Genomic DNA, 20,429 nt, shown 5'->3' with positions numbered 1-20,429 from the left:
GGAGAGAGGTTAAGAGTCAGTCTGCCAATAAAGAAAGGATGGGTCCTTTGCCTGAGAAACCTGGTTGGTGAAATACACTGGAGGAAATCTCTGTTCCTCCCTAATCATCCTTAGGACAGCAGAGATGAGCTGGCTGGGGTCATGCCTTGGAAAAATGGCCCTTGGCCTTGCTGGGATAATACTGATGGTAGTAATAATAGAGTGTTTATTACTCATTAAATAAAGCACGTAGCCCAGTGTCAGATGGCAGGCCTTGGGCTGGATGCTTTATGCTAATAAAGGGCTGACTGCAAATCTTGAGAGATAAGTGCCACTTTCTTCTCATAGAAGAAATGTATTTACCCAGCAGGGAGTAGTAGAGTCAGGATTGGAACCCATGTCTGTCAGATAACAAAGCCTTAATATTCTTACCATATCACAATGTCTCCTGAGATCTGAGCCACTGGAGCCACAGGCGAGGATGTGCCCAGCTGCGCACTGTGGTGAATTCTGAGATCTGTATCACGGCTCGGCGTTGGGATGAGTTTGGTGGGATTGTGCCTATCCACAACCACTCCCTGATAACTGGGATACCCATTTTGCTATTTTGGCCTTAGACTTGGAGGGTATCTCTCAACAAGCATGTGGATGGAAGAAAGACAAAACCAGCTGTAGACTGAGCTACATTTTTTTTTCTTTTCTGATGAAAAATTCAATATGTTTCTAAATAGAATGGACTAATATAACATATTAGTTACATGATTAACATATAACAATGATCAACTTTTTGCTTCTCTTTGAGTTGCCTTTTAAACTCCACTGGCCAGGCATTAAACTCTAGCAGGCCCCACAGATACCAGCTTTCCCCAGAGATATATCAGTCTTCCTAAGCTTCTGTCACTGCTCAGTGACATCTCCTAAGCCCCATTCTTCAGCCTGATCCTTGACCTGGTAGGTGACCTATTGGTTACCCTACTTTCTGTCTCTGGCCACTCTTCAGGGGCTGCAGAAAAGAGCTCTAAACATGGAGCAGAGGACCGGACCCAGAACATCATCATGGCCATGAAGGACCGCATGAAAATCCGAGAGCGGAATAAGCCAGAGATCTTTGAAGTTATCCGGGATGTCTTCAACGTGAGCAAAGTCGCCCATGTGCAACAGATGAAAACAGTGAAGCAGAGTGTGTTGGATGGCACCTCCAAATGGTCAGCCAAAATCACCATCACTGGTGAGCAGGCCAGAGTTTGAGCGGACAGGAGGGCCTCGGCTATGGGGAGGAGCCTGAGGGGGAAGCATCCTGAGCTTGAGGAAGCAGGGACTAGGGGGAAAGAACACAGAATGAAGCCCTCATTATTCATCACTCCTCCTCTTCTAGACTCCAATGCCAGTGGTGCTGGGAGAAGCAAGACTGACACTCGCAATCTGAATGATAATGCAAGGATTTAGTAACAATCTGATATTACAGACTTGGTTAACAGTTTGATGTTGTAAGAGCTGGGAGGCTGGGGGAAAGGGGACAGGCAGGAGATGAGGGAGTAGTTAACCAGTGATTTATTAGCTGGGTGCATATGACTGAGGCATGCATGTATCAGAACAGGTAAGGACCTGTCTGGGTAAGTGGTCAGTTAGGGTCCAGGGAAGAGGTAGGATTCTTGGGCTAGGCTTTGGGGGAAGGGCTTAGGGCTAAGAATAAAAGTGGAGGAGTGAGGAAATCTGCCCCTGTGCAAGGAGCAGATAGAGGGTGCTCTAAGATGGGAAGTATGAGTTGTACTTTGGCGGGCTCATGACTTCCGGAGTGTACTCTGAAGCCTCCTTCTGTGTGTGTCTGGGTTGCAGTGATGTGTGCCCAGGGCCTGCAAGCCAAGGACAAGACAGGATCCAGTGACCCTTATGTGACTGTGCAAGTGGGCAAAACCAAGAAGCGTACCAAGACCATTTTTGGAAACCTGAATCCTGTTTGGGAGGAGAAGTTCCATTTGTAAGTCGTAGTAGGCTCTGTCTTTCCTGGGACTGTGTATATTTTGGAAATGGCATTAAATCCTGTTGTCCTGGACTTGGACTCTAAGAGAGATGGGGTTGAGGCAATGGAGAAAACCCATTTCTCACTTACTTTAATTGGCTAGCATTTATTCTTTTACTAGGTCTCTTCTCATAGACTGTTGTATCAGGGTTATTGCACTCAAGTCTTAACTCAGTCTATTAAAGGGGCTCCTGGGCAAACCATACTGCTTTTTCTAGTGCTAGCAAGATTTTGCTACAGCTGAGTGACAGAGCCAGAGACTGCCATGCAACTCTGCGCCTTCCAGCCCTGCCATCCTGTAATGCTAGACTTTTCATTTTCCTAACCCCTAGGAAGAGTTAGTCTCTTCTAGGGAGTGGGGCGGGAACAGCTTGTCCTACAAGTGGAAAATCGTGACTTGAAGATAGAAAGCTTGGATTTAGAGAATTTTCCATTTCCCTGAAGGGCTCTGCTTTTCTTTCTGCCTCAGCTTCCCCTCCCTTCTCCTCTATTCAGTACCTCACTTTTGTACAGACTATTTCATATGACAGCAAGGGATGGCCGCTGAAAAATGGCACGCTGTAGCCTAGAACCTGGACTGGTGTCTGGTGAATCCAGATGCTTTATCACACCCCCGTTAATGCTTAGGACCCGGACTGAGTCTGAATCAGCCAAACAGACAGCTTATGTAGAGACCTTCTGCTCTTGGCTTCTTGGAAGGAGATTGGGAAAAGGGATTGGGGCCTATAAAAGCAATCACCAGTCCAGAAGCAATAGTTACTGAGGGGAGCACCTGTTTTTCAAGAAGCTGACTGGTTCCTGCTTGAATATTATTTATGGTTAATTCTACTCTTGATCTTGACAAAAGGCTGAGAAGTGATACTTACGGTTAATTCAGATGAATTGGCTCTATAGTCAGTTTTGCCCACTTTTCGTTTAGTAAGCAATTTGTATTCTGTATGGGCTTCCCTGGTGGCTCAGATGTTAAAGAATCTGCCTGCAGTCTGAGACCCAGGTTCAATCCCTGGGTTGGGAAGATCCCCTGGAAAGGGAACGGCTACCCACTCCAGTATTCTTGCCTGGAGAATTCCATGGACAGAGGAGCCTGGTGGGCTACAGTCCATGGGGTTGCAAAGAGCCAGGCATGACTGAGTAACTAACATACATTTGTATTCTGTATAAGACACTCTACATGGTATTGTATATCTAAAAATGTGTAAGACAATGCCTGGCTTTAAGAGGCTTATTGATGATTTGTCTGTTATTTTTCAGTAGACCAGTAGTTATCCTATAATATTTTAACAGAATGTGCAAAGACATTATGAGAACATAGGGTAAGGAGCAGCAAACTCTGCCAAGTACAACTTTTAGATAAGGCAACAGGGATCCAAAAAGCAACTGCTGGGGATGGGGAGTGTGAGGGAGGTACCTGGCAAACTACCCCTCCAAAGCAAGCACCACAGAGAAAATGACAAGGCAAGTGGATATTAAAGCATGATTTAAAAAAAAAAAAAGGAGAATGGGAGAAGTTCACCAAGCACATTCCAAGATATATGGGGATGTTAGGTAGAAAACCAAAGCAAATATGACCAGATGGGCTTACCATGAACATTTAACATCTTTATGGACTTCATATAGGACTCTGGGGAGGGAACTACCAACTGCTTCCTAGGGTTCTGCGGCATCTATCAGGCTGTTTTCTGTTGGTTTCGTTGATACAGCTAGCTGGCAGGAAATCAAAATTGTCCCTGATTACTCCTCTCCTCCCCGCTTTTGACCAGTGTGGTCAGGACTGGACAACAGTTTGCAGAGAACTACCCAGGCTAAGGAGTGGAGAGCCATTTGCTCAGATAGCCTGACTCACTGGGGACTTGAGTACCAGTGCTCTCTGCCTCCTTCTCCTCCTCTGCCAGCCTCAAGTGCAGCTGGTAGAGCCTTGGGAAGGAAGCGGGAGTCATAAGAGAGAGGGCTGCCGGGTCCGTCCGTAACAGAACCTGCTGACTCTTGCAGTGAGTGCCACAACTCTTCCGACCGCATTAAGGTACGTGTGTGGGATGAGGATGATGACATCAAGTCACGAGTAAAGCAGCGGCTAAAGCGAGAGTCTGATGATTTCCTCGGCCAAACCATCATTGAGGTTCGAACGCTGAGTGGCGAAATGGACGTCTGGTACAACTTGGGTGAGGAAGCAGGACCAGAGAAAGCTTCTGGGAAGGGAGAGCATGACTGGGGAACCTGGAGAAAACCCTGTCTACCGAGTCCACCACTCGGGCCCCAGAGCATATACATCTCCATACAGAGCTTGCTTTCCCAGCAGAGAACCCACCACAGATAGAGACGGGGACGGAGGACTGGGGGTGTCTGGGGCGCACTCTAGCTGAACATTTTTTCCAGCTTTCAGAACCTGAGATCTCACCCCTTGTGCCTTTAGCCCACTGGGCACTTCTTTTCTCCCGCCCAGCCAGGTTTGGGGTGTTTGTGAAGCATACGGTCACTGCAGTGAGTTCGCCTGTTTGGTGAACACTTGTGTCAGGGCCTCCTTTCTTTTGGGTTAAGCTGGGATGGGAGCTGTCTGTGCTATCTGCAGTTGCATGGTTGTCAATCTCCAGTCTTCTTTCCTTCCTAGAGAAGAGGACGGACAAGTCAGCCGTCTCAGGGGCCATCCGACTGCAAATCAGCGTGGAGATCAAGGGGGAGGAGAAGGTCGCCCCATATCACGTGCAGTACACGTGTCTCCACGAGGTGAGCCAGCTCCTGGGAGGTGGGGTGCTGGAGAGCTAGGTTGGGAGGTGCCTTTGACAATAAGTAGGATGGCTAGCTGCTTGAAGTTCTGGAGCCCATTTTTATTTTATCCTTGGCTCACTGTGCTGTGGCAGACAGCCCAAGAAACAGTCCCAGCCCCAGTTCTCTTTCACTAACATGAGAACAGACTGCTGGGGCCATAGGAGTTACTGAGCAGTGACTTGAAGGACAGAATCTCTGTTGAACCCTATTCACACTCTCCTGGTCTTTACCAGCAGGGTTTTTTCCTAATATATAGTTTAACTCTTTAATACCAATATATATTTTACTGTGTCTCCTATAGAACCTCTTCCATTACCTCACGGACATTCAGGGCAGTGGAGGAGTCCAGATCCCTGAGGCTCGAGGAGACGATGCGTGGAAGGTGTACTTTGATGAGACTGCCCAGGAAATTGTGGATGAATTTGCCATGCGCTATGGCATTGAGTCCATATATCAGGCCATGACGTAAGGCTCCCCTGGGGCCCTGGGAAATGGCTACTAACTCTTGAAATAGCTAGTGGAGGTACACTGATGGAGCAGACAGATCCCTAGTCGGGTAGTATGCAGTGATTCATTCTTTCCCTCTCTGAGCTGGGTGAGGTGGATCTGTAGCCCAAGGCAGAGAGAGTATATGTATGAAGGGAGTGTGTTTATCAGTAACTCGGGGAGAGGGGAGTTGTCTGTCTACCCCAGAATTCCCAGGGCATGGGTGTGTATACAAGGACAGATTTGCCCAGTCATCACAGACCTGAGCGTACAGGGTACACGTGCTGTGACAGAAATCCCTGCCTACTATGAGAAGAGGTATAGACTGTGTGTTGGAGGGGCTGCCACTAGAGCTCTGCACGGGAAACAGCCCTGGGTAAGCAGAAGGTAGCTGGTGCCCTGGCTGTGCTGCTTTTATTTAGTTTGACTTAGTTCTTTGAATGTGTCACATGTTGCGCCACATGCTGAGAACACAAAGATGAATAAGGGGGCCTTTGTGTTTGGGGAACTTGGTGTAGCAGGAGAGCAGTAAACAAACAGTTGCATTATAATGTGATAAGTGCTATCGAGAAGTAATCACAGTGTATTATGAGAGCATCTGAATTTTAGGGGAAGCCTGTGAGGGAAACTGTTGAAGAGCTGACACTTGAAATACAGAAAAGAGGGAAGGGCATTTCTGGTAGGACATGTGCAGAGATGCTCAGATGCAACACAGCATAGACTATTCAAAGAACTCCAAGAAGTTTAGTCTAGATGGAGAAACATGTTGAGGAATGAGGTTGGAGAACAGCCCCTCTGCCTTTTTTGCTCTGTTCACGCTCCCTGGATGACTTCATTCAAGCCTATAACCTCAGCTACTACTTTTGAGCTTAGGACTCCCAGATCTCTTTCTCCAGACCAGATCTTTTCCTGAGTTTCAGATCCATTTTGCTTTGCTTTCTGGGTATTCCCACAGGCATTGCAAACTCAATATGATCAAAATCCAAATCAACATTATCTCTAGCAAATCTGTTCTGTTCTTCCTGTATTTCCTATTTTAGTAAATGGAACAGTTTATTACCCAGTTATCCAAACTCAGTAATTACCCAGTAATTACTGAGTAATTACAGTATTACCCAGTATTCAAACTCAGAAATTCAGATGTCAGCCTAAAAACTTTTTTTTCTTACTACCACCATGCAATCAGTCTCTAAAACCTCTAGATTCTACCTCCTAGAAATGTTTTTAACCTATCAGTATTGCTATAGCTCAGTAATAATGATAATAACAGCAACTTCTATATTACCATTTCCTTACGTGCCAGGCACTGGTTTAAGTAATTTATGAATGTTAACTCATTTCATCCCCAGGTCGTTATTATTTCCATTTTGTAGATAAAAAACAGGCATAAAGAAGTTGAAGTAATTTATCTAAGGTCCCTGAGTGGTGGAGCTGTGACTCAACCCTGGAGTCTGGATCTTGGGTCTGTGCTCTTATTAACCATTTCTTTGATCCATTTGGAACCTTGTTGCTTCTTTTCTGAGTGAGTGCCATAACTCTCCAATTGGTCTTTCTGTCTTAGTCTTACCTCTCTCCAAGTTTTCTTTTCTGATTTTTACCATCAAAGTGACCTTTTTGAAAAACTAATCTGATCACAGTAAACCTTTGTTTAAAAAGCCCTGTAGCATCTGGGACAAACCCTTTTTACTGTCTGTTCTCTGCTGCTCCTCCGTCCTTTCTTAGTGTTTGTCTATCAAACGCTTGAACAATGGCTATAAGGAAGGTTTCCCAAATGAATGACTCTCTTCATGAAGAGATTTGTTTTTGAAATAGTTTCCCTTTGCCTGCATACTTCTCCAATGATTAATTCTTACTATCTTTTAAGACTTGTTTCAACCATCTCTTCTTTGAGAAGCCTTTTTTCTAGTCCGTTCTAGCTCCCAGCCATTCTAATTTAGATGACCTTCCTGTATGTTCCCAGAGAATTTTTGCATAGCATGCCTTAAGTTACTGACTTACTTTCTGCCACTTGCCAGGCTATCACCTCTTTGGATTCTGGCACTTAGCGTAGGGCCTGGCACATAGTAGGTGTTCATTGAATGTATATTTGAATAAATAAATTATGAAATTCTTTGTCTGCCAAGGTGATCATAAGCTTCATACACAAGAGTGGGATCTTTTGATTACTTGGCTTTTGCCACAAACCCTGAAGAGTCTTTGAGGCTGAAGATGCTGTTTTTCAGGCATTTTGCATGTTTGTCCTCCAAGTATATGTGTCCTGGTGTGCCAGCAGTGATGAGCACCTTACTGGCCAACATCAATGCCTACTATGCCCACACAACTGCCTCCACCAATGTCTCTGCATCTGATCGTTTTGCAGCCTCCAACTTTGGGGTGAGTGTGATATTAAGACATGTTACCTGATTGTTATCAATTAACAAGAGTTTGATTTTTCAATTGGTACTGCAGAGCTGATATGCCTAAAAATTCAAATATATAGTGCCACCTAGATAGTGAACTTGTTTCCTTATGGGTGTTTAGTCTATACTAGTAGACTCTCCGCAGATATGGATAAATGAGAAAAGGTGGAATAGCACCATGGTGGTTTGGTAGGGGCACAACCTGGGCTTACCTCTCTGGGCCAAAAACTTGGTTGAGTCACCATGTTCTTCAGCCCCGCCGGTTCACAAAGGAACCTTCTTCTTATTATTCAGTTTCTCTCTGACAGATTTGTATCACTTAAGTTCATGTGAGTCTGACATCTAAGCAAGAATACCAGTACATACCTGAACTTAACCCTTTCTTAGTGTCTGGACTGTTTTCCTGATCCAGGGTATACCCTTTCCTGTTGTTAAGATATTTGAGAAGTTGAATCATTGCACATAATGTCACCTGATGGAAGTTCAGTATAAACTGGATGGAATATTTCTGATCCACCACAAAGACTGCTCTTTAGAGACAAAATTACTGATACTCCCAAATCAGCATCTCTGGTCTCTGAGTGCTTTTCCTTGGTAGTAATCACTTTTTTGATGTTGATAGTCTTTCTGTAGAGGAATTAGTGTCATTGACTAAGCCAGTCAAATATCTGTTCCTTTCTGTCTCTTCACTGTATCTATTTGCTTAATATCTAATGCTATATAATATTATCAATATGTGAGTTCTAGGACTGCTATACGAATAGCCTACAGGAACATGTTCCATGTTTAATTATACTTTTCTAAAAATAAACTATCAAATAGTATTTGTTATTTATTTTGACATTTTAAATGTATATACTAAGGGAAATGATATGCAATGTGGTTCCACCTGCCAGATGTATCACTGATCACCTTCCAAACGTATCACTATTTCTCTCTCCCCTCATCACTGCCAGCCTATGGCTGTTTCACTGTTATGAGCTATCCCAAGATAAGTTAGAACACCACAGACTCAGGAATAAGGTGGAGACTGTGTCTGGAGTTTCCTTTTGTCTGACTGAGATGAGTTAGAGTCCCAGCGGGATGCAGATGCACTGGTCATCTCCTCTTGATTTGTATAAAATGCTGTTTCTAGTCACAGAAACATATCTCCTCTTGCCAGTGTGGGAAGAGTCCCCAGTGCGAGTGCTAAGAGATGGAACGCGAACGACCTATCGTTTCTCCTTCGCGTGGTTTGTTGTTCTCCTCTTTGGCAAATACGAGACCCGATGTGTCCCCAACTCAGAGTTTTCTCCTCACCCCGAGATGGTTCTCTTTTTGCTACAGTCTGAGGGCTCAGGAACTGACCTTTTTTCTTCTCTGTTATTTACCACCCTCAGAAAGAGAGATTTGTGAAACTCCTGGACCAGCTGCACAATTCACTAAGGATTGACCTCTCTACCTACAGGGTGAGTGAAGACATGGCTGTGGGGTGGGACGAAGCATAATATCAAGATCAGTCTAGAGAGACTATGGGCCAATCACAACTATAAAAATTGAAGGCAAGGAAAATTAGTCCTTTTCATCACATCTGAGTATGGCCAACATCACTGACACCTGTGGGTCTTCTAACTCCAGGGACCATACAGTGTTTAAACAGTAGCAGGTGTAGCTGCTCTTTATAGATAGTTGGCTTTCTAACCCCGCACATGTCACCCTACCAAACTCTCTGATGGCATTCCCATGAGGGAGTCTCCTAAGGATAATCTCTTCCAGAAATGCCCTTTAAAACATAGATAGTTAAGTTTTCTTGTTGTGTCTTGCCACATTCTCCTCATTTTCCAGGCAAGGTGTGTGAATCTGGCTAAGGGAAAAGAGAGTAGCTTGGCTTGGGCCAGTAATTTGTAGCAGATATGTCCGTTTCTAGAATGGAGGGAGGACAGAGATGTAGCAGGAAGGTGAGTGTCTAGATCAGGACAGGGAAATGGGCAGTTTTTTTTGTTCTTCCTAAGTTAGGCCTTCTTAGAATGACTTCATTACTTGCTTTAAAGTGTTGTGAATTTCCAGAACAGGCAATATACCCACATTAAAAAGTAAGTATAAAACAACCTCAAAGTCAAGAAGTGCAATTTTAATTATCTGCACCTTCAGCGCCCTCCATTTGCACGAATAATGGAGAGTTGACTGTATATCTTATATTTGGCATATAAGTAGCCCTTTGAAGGTTTAAAAAAAGCAACCCTTAAAATGGAGAATGGTGCAGCATCTTCCTTAAGCTCTCCTTGGCAGCTTCTCCCTGAAACTCATGCCAAAAGGAAAGAAAGATCCTAAGGTGGAAAGATCCTAAGGAACTCACTCCAAAAGCAGTTCTGCTCACAGCTTTGCCATCTGCTGGCTCCAGAATGGTGGAGTAACCGGGATCCACTGTACAGAAAGTATACGTCCTGGATCCCAGTCCGTTCTGTAGTGTGGCTCCACTTATATTCCATGATATACAGTTAGATTGTAACTTCTGAAGAACTCACTGTTTGGGTGTAAGACTCTTCACCCAAGAAAAAGTGTGTGTGTGTGTGTGTGTGAATGTCTGTATGTTTATTTGTGCAAATACTCACATGTTGCATGGGAAGTAGAGTTGGGGGTAGGATGTGTTGCTTTCTGGGCCTGGGGTTATTAACACCTGCTTTTGGCAAGGGCTGAGTCCATGGAAAAGAGAGAGAGACAGTAGTCTTACAGCACTTTTGTTCTGCTTCACTAGGAAAGATCCCTGTGGGTGGTCCTTAGGAAGCTTCTTATCTCTTGCTTTTGGCAGGGAAGGCTTTCATGTTCTTCTATTCCTCTCTTACATTTGCTTGGTTTGCAACAGAATAATTTCCCTGCTGGGAGCCCTGAGCGACTTCAGGACTTAAAGTCCACAGTGGATTTGCTGACCAGCATTACTTTCTTCCGAATGAAGGTAAGAGATAAATTTGGGCTGGGTGGTGCTAGGCCGGGGACGTGGCCCCAGGGACATGGAAGCTAAGAATCACTGAGTGTAGTCTAAGGCTATAGGATCCATCACCTCTAAGCCCATATTTCCATACATCTGTTCCTGAGTTACTTCCAAGAAGATCATGGATCAAGAAGGATGGAATAGGTAGTTCTCTCCGTCAGTTGTCCTGACAGTTTCATCTCAGGGCAAGGCCCAGGGACCTCGAGAAAGATGAAGGAATCTGGGATAGTTTGGGGGCACTTCTAGGAAGAGATCTCACTCAGGTCAGCAGGACTCTGGACCCATATTTTTTTAAATTAATTGGCAGGTACAAGAACTTCAGAGCCCTCCAAGAGCCAGCCAGGTGGTAAAAGATTGTGTGAAGGCCTGTTTGAACTCAACGTATGAGTATATCTTCAACAACTGCCATGACCTGTACAGCCGCCAGTACCAGCTGGTAAGAGGGTCGGGCTCGGGTGGGGCCGGCTGTCAGTGCTTCTCGAAGCCTCAGCTTTCTTTCCTGTGATTGTGGTGGAAGGGAGCTCAGGAAAAGTCCTTGATTCTCAGCAGTGAGTGAGTGAGTTGTGGAGTGGGGACCATCTAGACCATGCGAGACATCTGTAGATGGATAGGAACCATCAGACAGGATGTCACATAACTGAGTTGAACAGAAACAGCAATAATAAATTTTACTTTGTTATTGAAGAAAGGGACCTAAATTTGAACTCAGTTCAGGGAGTGAGTAGGTGAATTCTTAGTCCTTCCTAGAGTCTGCTTTCCCCCTGAAGTTAATTTTCTTCTGACTCATGTGAACACCTCTGTGTTCCAGGCTCCCTTCCCCTGAGATCTGAGCTACTGGAGCCTTTGCTTAGCTTGCCACACTCAAGGCTTTGTCATCCGTCTACAGGTTCTCTCTGTTGGGGAAAGACACTATTTTTAGCTTTTATCTTTCAGTTATGCGAGAGTCTGTCTGAATACTTGACCTCTATTGCCCTAGGTCTTCCTTGGTGGCTTAGTTGTTAAAGAGTCTGCCTGCAATGAGGGAGACCCAGGTTCAATCCCTGACTCAGGAAGATCCCCTGGAGAAGGAAATGACAACCCACTCTAGTATTCTTGGACAGAAGAACCTTTTGGCTTCAGTCCATGCGGTCACAAAGAGGAGTCAGACCTACTTTTAGATAAATCTAGACTTTGAAAGAGGCCTTATAAACCATTCAAGGACTTTCTTTAGCCTTTTTATTTTGCTGTGTTTTTTTTTTAACTTTCTCTCACTCTTATTTTCTCATTATTTGTACTGAAGTAAACCCTTAGTGAAAGTGAAAATCACTCAGTCGTGTCCGACCCTTTGTGACCCCATGTATACAGTCCATGGAATTCTTCAGGCCAGAATACTGGAGTGGGTAGCCTTTCCCTTCTCCAGGGGATCTTCCCAACCCAGAGATCAAGCCTAGGTCTCTCACATTGCAGGCAGATTCTTTACCAGCTGAGCCACAAGGGAAGCCCAAGAATACTGGAGTGGGTAGCTAATCACTTCTCCAGCGGATCTTCCTGACCCAAGAGTCAAACTGGGGTCTCCTGCATTGCAGATGGATTCTCTACCAACTGAGCTTTCAGGGAAGCCCGAAGTAAACCCCTTAGTGTCTTTCATTTCCCTCTACTGACCTTCAGTCGTTGATTCATTCATCTATCTGTTCTTTGGACACGGTCAAGCACTAGGGATATAACCTACATCTCACCCACATTTATCTCTTCTCTTTTTGATAAAAGGCATTCTAACAGATATGAGGTGATACCTCATTGGTTTGCATTTCCCTAATGATTCAATTCCACTGTATAGTCATGAGGGATTTGATTTAGGTCATACCTGAATGGTCTAGTGGTTTTCCCTACTTTCTTCAATTTAAGTCTGAATTTGGCAATAAGGAGTTCATGATCTGAGCCACAATCAGCTCCCAGTCTTGTTTTTGCTGACTGTATAGAGTTTCTCCATCTTTGGCTGCAAAGAATATAATCAGTCTGATTTTGGTATTGACCATCTGGTGATGCCCATGTGTAGAGTCTTCTCTTGTGTTGTTGGAAGAGGGTGTTTGCTATGACTAGCGTGTTCTCTTGGCAAAACTCTATTAGCCTTTGACCTGCTTCATTCTGTACTCCAAGGCCAAATTTACCTGTTACTCTAGATGTTTCTCGACTTCCTACTTTTACATTCTAGTCCCCTATAATGAAAAGGATGTCTTTTTTTTGGTGTTAGTTCTAAAAGGTCTTGTAGGTCTTCATAGAACCGTTCAACTTCAGCTTCTACAGCGTTACTGGTTGGGGCATAGGCTTGGATTACCGTGATATTGAATGGTTTGCCTTGGAAATGAACAGAGATCATTCTGTCATTTTTGAGAATGCATCCAAGTACTGCATTTTGGACTCTTTTGTTGACCATGATGGCTCCTCCATTTCTTCTAAGGGATTCCTGCCCACAATAGTAGATACAATGGTCATCTGAGTTAAATTCACCCATTCCAGTCCATTTTAGTTTGCTGATTCCTAGAATGTCGACATTCACTCTTGCCATCTCCTGTTTGACCACTTCCGATTTGCCTTGATTCATGGACCTAACATTCCAGGTTCCTATGCAATATTGCTCTTTACAGCATCGGACCTTGCTTCTATCATCAGTCACATCCACAACTGGGTATTGTTTTGGCTTTGGCTCCATCCCTTCATTCTTTCTGGAGTTATTTCTCCACTGATCTGCAGTAGCATATTGGGCATCTACCGACCTGGGGAGCTCCTCTTTCAGTATCCTATCATTTTGCCTTTTCATACTGTTCATGGGGTTTGAAGGCAAAAATACTGAAGTGGTTTGCCATTCCCTTCTCCAGTGGACCACATTCTGTCAGACCTCTCCACCGTGACGCGTCCATCTTAGGCGGCCCCACACGGCATGGCTTAGTTTCATTGAGTTAGACAGGACTGTGGTCCTGTGATCAGATTGGCTAGTTTTCTGTGATTATGGTTTCAGTGTGTCTGCCCTCTGATGCCCTCTCGCAACACCTACCGTCTTACTTGGGTTTCTCTTACCTTGGACATGGGGTATCTCTTCACGACTGCTCCAGCAAAGCGCAGCCGCCCCTCCTGACCTTGGATGAGGAGTATCTCCTCACGGCTGCCCCTCCTGACCTTGGATGTGGGGTAGCTCCTCTCGGCCACAGCCCCTGACCTCGGACGTGGGGTAGCTCCTCTCGGCCACCTCCCCTGACCTCGGGCATGGGGTAGCTCCTCTCAGCCGCTCCTGCGCCGTCGCAGCCTGGTGCTCTCCGTCACCGCCCCGACCTTGGGTGAGGCGTAGCTCCTCACGGCCACATTTCTATGTGGTCCGTTGCAGCCGGCACGCTTCTGTGCGGTCCAGAACTGAATGATTCAGTTCAGTTCAATTCAGTCGCTCAATCCTGTCCGACTCTTTGCAACCCCATGGACTGCAGCACGCCAGGCTTCCCTGTCCATCACCAGCTCCTGGAGCTTCCTCAAACTTGTGTCCATTGAGTTGGTGATGCCATCCAACCATCTCATCCTCTGTCATACCCTTCTCCTCCCTCCCTCAATCTTTCCCAGCTTCAGGGTCTTTTCCAGTGAGTCAGTTCTTTGCATCAGGTGGCCAAAGTATTGGAGTTTCAGCTTCAAAATAAGTCCTTCCAATGAATATTCAGGACTGATTTCCTTTAGGATGGACTGGTTGGATCTCCTTGCAGTCCAAGGGACTTTCAAGAGTCTTCTCCAATACCACAGTTTAAAAGCATCAATTCTTCGGCGCTCAGCTTTCTTTATAGTCCAATTCTCACATCCATATATGACTACTGGAAAAACCATAGCTTTGACCAGATGGACCTTTGTTGGCAAAGTAATGTCTGTGCTTTTTAATATGCTGCCTAGGTTGGTCATAACTTTTCTTCCAAGGAGCAAGCATCTTTTAATTTCATGGCTGCAGTCACCACCTGCAGTGATTTTGGAGCCCCCCAAAGTAAAGTCTGTCGCTGTTTCCATTGTTTCCCCATATATTTGCCATGAAGTGATGGGACCAGATGCCATCATGTTAGTTTTCTAAATGTTGAGTTTTAAGCCAACTTTTTGACTCTCCTCTTTCACTTTCATCAAGAGGCTCTTTAGTTCTTCTTCACTTTCTGCCATAAGGGTGGTGTCATCTGCATATCTGAGGTTATTGATATTTCTCCCTTCAATCTTGATTCCAGCTTGTGCTTCCTCCAGCCCAGCGTTTCTCATGATATACTCTGCATATAAGTTAAATAACTAGGGTGACAGTATACAGCCCAGATGTACTCCTTTGGAACCAGTCTGTTGTTCCATGTCCAGTTCTAACTGTTGCTTCTTGACCTGTGTACAGATTTATCAGGAGGCAGGTCAGGTGGTCTGGTATTCCCATCTCTTGAAGAATTTTCCTCAGTTTGTTGTGATCCACACAGTCAAAGGCTTTGGCATAGTCAATAAAGCAGAAGGAGATGTTTTTCTGGAACTCTCTTGCTTTTTCAATGATCCAGCGAATGTTGGCAATTTGATCTCTGGCTCCTCTGCCTTTTCTAAATCCAGCTGGAACATCTGGAAGTTTTTGGTTCACATGTTGTTGAAGCCTGGCGTGGAGAATTTTGAGCATTACTTTGTTAGCGTGTTAGATGAGTGCAATTGTGTGGTAGTTTGAGCATTCTTTGGCATTGCCTTTCTTTGATATTGGAATGAAAATTGACCTTTTCCAGTCCTGTGGCCACTGCTGAGTTTTCCAAATTTACTGGCATATTGAGTGCAGCACTTTCACAGCATCATCCTTTAGGGTTTGAAATAGCTCAACTGAAAAAAAAAAAAGAAATAGCTCAACTGGAATGCAATCACCTCCACTAGCTTTGTTCATAATGATGCTTCCTAAGGCCTACTTGACTTCACATTCCAGGATGTCTGGCTCTAGGTGAGTGATCAGGCCACCATGATTATCTGGGTCATGAAGATCTCTTTTGTACAGTTCTTTGTGTATTCTTGCCACCTCTTCTTAGTATCTTCTGCTTCTGTTAGGTTCATACCATTTCTGTCCTTTATTGAGCCCATCTTTGCATGAAATGTTCCCTTGGTATCTCAAATATTCTTGAAAAGATCTCTAGTCTTTTCCATTCTATAGTTTTCCTCTAGTTGTTTGCATTGATCACCGAGGAAGGCTTTCTTATCTCTCCTTGCTGTTCTTTGGAACTCTGCATTCAAATGGGCACCTCTTTCCTTTTCTCCTTTGCCTTTCGCTTCTCTTCTTTTCACAGCTGTTTGCAAGGCCTCCGCAGACAGCCGTTTGGACATTTTGCATCTCTTTCTCTCGAGGGTGGTCTGATCCCCGCCTCCTAGTCAGTGTCATGAACCTCCGTCCATAGTTCTTCAGGCTCTGTATCAGGTCTAATCTCTTGAATCTATTTCTCACTTCCACTGCGTAATCATAAGGGATTTGATTTAGGTCATAGCTGAATGGTCTAGTGGTTTTTCCTACTTTCTTCAATTTCAGTCTGAATTTGGCAATGAGACGTTCATCATTTGAGCCACAGTCAATTCCCAGTCTTGTTTTTGCTGACTGTATAGAGCTTCTCCATCTTTGGCTGCAAAGAATATAATCAGTCTGATTTCGGTGTTGACCATCTGGTGATGTCCACGTGTAGAGTCTTCTCTTGTGTTGTTGGAAGAAAGTGTTTGCTATGACCAGTGCGTTCTCTTGTTAAAACTCTATTAGCCTTTGCCCTGCTTCATTCTGTACTCCAAGGCCAAATTTGCCTGTTACTCCAGGTATTTCTTGACTTCCTACTTTTGCATTCCAGTCATCTATAATGAAAAGGACATCCTTTTGGGGTGTTAGTTCTAGAAGTTCTTGTAGGTCTTCATAGAACTGTTCAACTTCAGCTTCTTGAGCATTACTGGTCGGGGCAGAGACTTGGATTACTGTGCTGTTGGATGGTTTGCCTTGGAAACGAACAGAGATCATTCTGTCATTTTTGAGAATGCATCCAAGTACTGCATTTCAGACTCTTTGGTTGACCATGATGGCTACTCCATTTCTTCTGAGGGATTCCTGCCCACAGTAGTAGATATAATGGTCATGAGTTAAATTCACCCATTCCAGTCCATTTTAGTTCACTGATTCCTAAATTGTTGACGTTCACTCTTGCCATCTCCTGTTTGACCACTTCCAATTTGCCTTCATTCGTGGACCTAACATTCCACATTCCTATGCAATATTGCTCTTTACAGAATCAGACTTTACTTCCATCACCAGTCACATCCACATCCCCAGTGATTGGTGATATTGAAAACTTTTCCATGTACTTGTTGGGCATTAGTGTGTTTCCTTTGGAGAAATACCTGTTTAAGTCTTCTTCCCATTTTTTTTGTCAGTTTGGGGTTTTTTTTTGTTTGTTTTGCTTTTTGCTGTTGAGTTGTTTGAGTTCCTTATCTATTTGGGGAATTAACCCCTTATCAGATAGGTGGTTTACAAATACTTTCCACCAATTGTAGGTTGTCTTTTTATTTTGTTGTTTCTTTTGCTGCTGTGTAGAAACCTTTTAGTTTGATATAGTCTTACTTTTTGATTTTTGGTTTTGTTGTCATATCCAAAATGACTGTCAGGGAGCTTTTTCCATGTTTTTTTTTCCTAGGAGTTTCATGGTTTCAGGTCTTACATTTAAGTCCTTAATCCATTTTGCGTTAGTTTTGGTGGCTGGTATAAGATATGGGTCTGATTTCATTCTTTTGCTTGTGGATATCCAGTTTTCCCAACATCGTTTATTGAAGAGACTATCCTTTCCGCATTGAATATTCTTGGCTCCCCCAAGGCTTTTTCTTATCCAGCTAGGCAAATAACTTCCAAATGCAGTTCTTCACCCTAATGACTTTCAGGAGGCTAAGGGAAATTTTGCTTGCCTGAGGGCTGGGCCAGCCTGCATGCTGGATCTGTTCTGTAGCTCCTGCAGAACTTGAAGGAACTTCTCAGAGCTGAGATGTACTTGTGTGTGGTGGGGCAGTGGGTGATGTTAGAGGAGGGCCACCACTAGAATAGAAGAACTGCCAGTGGGGATCACATGGAACTAGACCTATTTAGACTGAAGGGGCTGTTTACTTCAACCAGGAATTCACTATGCTCATAGCTACTGGGAGAAGAAGGAAGGGAGACAGGCATCTTTATGTCTCCTGGACTGATCAAGCTTATTAAAGCAGTGCTCTGGAGCTTGGGAGAGAAGTTCTCAGGGACAGATTCTTTCTGTTCAAGTGGTCCCAGTGGTCACCGCTCTGATAGAACGGGCGGTGGTGTCTTGTGGAAGACAGGGTATAGGAGAGGAAGGGTGCCTGATTCTAAAGGATGGGGCATGGCGTGGGGAAGGGGGAGAGGAAGACTCTCCATATTCTCCTCTGACTCTCACTATCTATCACCATCTTCTCGGGAATAAGAATCAGGAGCTGCCTCCAGAGGAACAGGGGCCCAGCATTAGGAACCTGGATTTCTGGCCCAAACTCATCACACTCATTGTGTCAATCATAGAGGAAGATAAGAATTCCTACACCCTCGTTCTGAACCAGTAAGTGTCACCGCACTTGGCCTTTCTGTTTGGTGGTTGGTTTGTCCCCCTGTCTAACAGCCTCTTTCTTTCCTGTCTCTGTGTGTTCACAGTGCCACCTCTTCCTCCTGTTCGTCCATCTGTCCCTCTGTCCCTTGTATCTGTCTGGGTAACTCTTTCTGGAGACAGGTGTGGAAACATAATGAGGGGCCCCGCCCAGACTGAGCCAGCCTCCCTGGAGAGAGACCTCTGGGAGTGGCTGCCCTTGGCGTCCCTGGGGTCCCCAGGGACCAGGCCTGCATGTGTCTGTCCACTGTGAATAAAGAGAGCCTTCTGATGCCCAACTTCTTGCTCCTTCTGCTAGCTTATTTAGCCTGGGCTTGTCTTTCAGCCTCAACCCTTCTCCTCCTGGCCAGAGTTCCCTGCCTTCTAGGCATCATCTCCCGTAGGGCCATCTTGCCTGAGGGGATCCTCTGCCCCAATGTGTCCCTCTGCCTGCCACTGGCCCTGGGTCCTTATTCTGCAGTTGGAGCCTGGCCCTGTTTCCTAGGCTTCTCCTCTCTTCAATCTGACCTCCAAGAACTAGTCCTATTGGCCTTAGAATTACTCAAATCAAATGCCTCTGCCATATTCTCTGACTGTGTCTTCTTCCATCATCCAGGTTTCCCCAGGAGTTGAATGTGGGAAAAGTCAGCGCAGAAGTGATGTGGCAACTCTTTGCCCAAGACATGAAATATGCACTGGAGGGTAAGGGTGTGCCCATGGCAGTGGGCTGCAAACCCCTAGCCAAAGCACCTATTTGCCATCCCTTTCTTCTCTCAGACAACTACATGTTCTAGGTGAATAGTTCAGTGAGAAACTAGAGGGATTCTAGGCATAGTGGGTGATAGGCCTCAGGAGACCTTGGGTAGGTAAAGCTTCAACCAAAGGAGTAATGGGAATTGCTATGTGGATATAGGTTCCTCCTTCCAGCTCCAGAGCAAGTGCCTATTTCACACTTTCCCAGCCCAGAGATCAACTCTTCCCATGCTAGCTGTTCTCAAGTGGCCCACTCCCTAGAGAATAGTCTTATGACACTTGCCTTTACAGTTTTACAGAATCATAGAACTTTAAATACATAGATAAGATTATTTTCTCACACCGTAGACTGCCTGGCCTGACTTTCTTTGAAAGTTGTTCTAGACTGACGTGACAGACCCAGAAAGATACTTCTTCCCTCACTTCTTCCATGGAACCAGTTATTACTCATCTTGTTCATTCTGCTTATTCTTCTGTTCATTTCCCACTTTGGCCCACAAAGAGATCACTCCCTACCTGTGTCAGACCTTCCTGTTTCTCCCCATCTGTGCTCACTCACTTGGCTGCATTTCCTTTGGCTGTATGCTACGCTAGTCGTCTTCTCAGTCTATGAAAGTGGACCTGGATGGAGGGGGAGCAGTCTGGAGCAAGGACAAACCAGAGTCTGCGTGTGTTATTTGGGTAGGGTGGGAGGAAACAGGTAACCCTCTCAGACTTTTACACGTTTGAGGTTTAGGAGCAGTATGTTTTGAGGTTGAAAGAAACCTTGCAGATCTGTGCTTACCTTGAGACAGTCACATGCTGTCCGGGCACGGTCTGTAACTCTTCCCCGGAGCAGGCTGCCTCCTGTCTGCGCTGGGTCATGCCTGGGGCTGCAGCCCATGCCTTAGCTGGTGTGGCCTCTGACTTGGTCACATGTCCCTTTCCCCCAGGCAGCACGTGGGGAGTGTGATGGGGAGTACTGCCCCAGTTCTTAAAGAACTCCAGCTCTTGTAGATTTGGGGAGGCGGGGGCGGGAAGACAAGTACCTGTGAAAAGTGTATTAATTCCACAAGAGCAAGAGTGTAAGGCTGGGCAGAGGTTTTTCAAACAGAGGAAATAAGTAAAAAGGGGAAACGGCGAGAGCAGGGTGAAGGTGGGGGCAGGAGAGGGGCGTGCAGTCCTGGGCTCCAGGACTTCTAACTGCTGCCTGCTAAGTCAGCTCTGCTTTTATCAATTTTATATGAGGCTTTAAATGAAATTTCTTTCAAAAGGGGAATTCTGCTGATGTTTAAAATAAACATAAAAGAGTTGAAAACTGCTTTAAAGAAAGAACTCATGTTGACCTGGTTTCAAATCTCAGTTTTACCACTTACTGCACAGTGTGTTCTTAGACTAAGCTACTTAACTCTTGTGAGCTCCCATTTTTTTTTCATCTATAAAATGGGAGTGATGATGGCATCTATTTCACTGAGCTA

The 20,429-nt window shown here is 45.0% G+C and overlaps 1 protein-coding gene across 7 annotated transcripts in view; it reads left to right on the top strand.

The window, feature by feature from the left end:
• Positions 1-20,429, top strand: part of UNC13B (unc-13 homolog B) — a 203,353-nt gene that overhangs the window by 170,907 nt on the left and 12,017 nt on the right. For all 7 annotated transcript variants that reach the window (XM_043486619.1, XM_043486623.1, XM_043486622.1 and 4 more), the window contains 11 exons: positions 980-1,207; positions 1,816-1,957; positions 3,989-4,158; positions 4,605-4,720; positions 5,064-5,227; positions 7,471-7,621; positions 9,027-9,095; positions 10,490-10,579; positions 10,923-11,051; positions 18,068-18,195; positions 18,836-18,921. In XM_043486619.1, coding sequence (XP_043342554.1) covers positions 980-1,207; positions 1,816-1,957; positions 3,989-4,158; positions 4,605-4,720; positions 5,064-5,227; positions 7,471-7,621; positions 9,027-9,095; positions 10,490-10,579; positions 10,923-11,051; positions 18,068-18,195; positions 18,836-18,921 — 1,473 coding nt within the window. The remainder of the gene's footprint in view (positions 1-979; positions 1,208-1,815; positions 1,958-3,988; positions 4,159-4,604; positions 4,721-5,063; positions 5,228-7,470; positions 7,622-9,026; positions 9,096-10,489; positions 10,580-10,922; positions 11,052-18,067; positions 18,196-18,835; positions 18,922-20,429) is intronic.

Source organism: Cervus canadensis, chromosome 14 (assembly GCF_019320065.1).
Source record: "Cervus canadensis isolate Bull #8, Minnesota chromosome 14, ASM1932006v1, whole genome shotgun sequence".
In the NCBI taxonomy this organism is placed as follows: Eukaryota; Metazoa; Chordata; class Mammalia; order Artiodactyla; family Cervidae; genus Cervus; species Cervus canadensis.
Note: the sequence above shows the minus strand (reverse complement) of the source record. Positions and strands in the feature narration are given on the sequence as shown.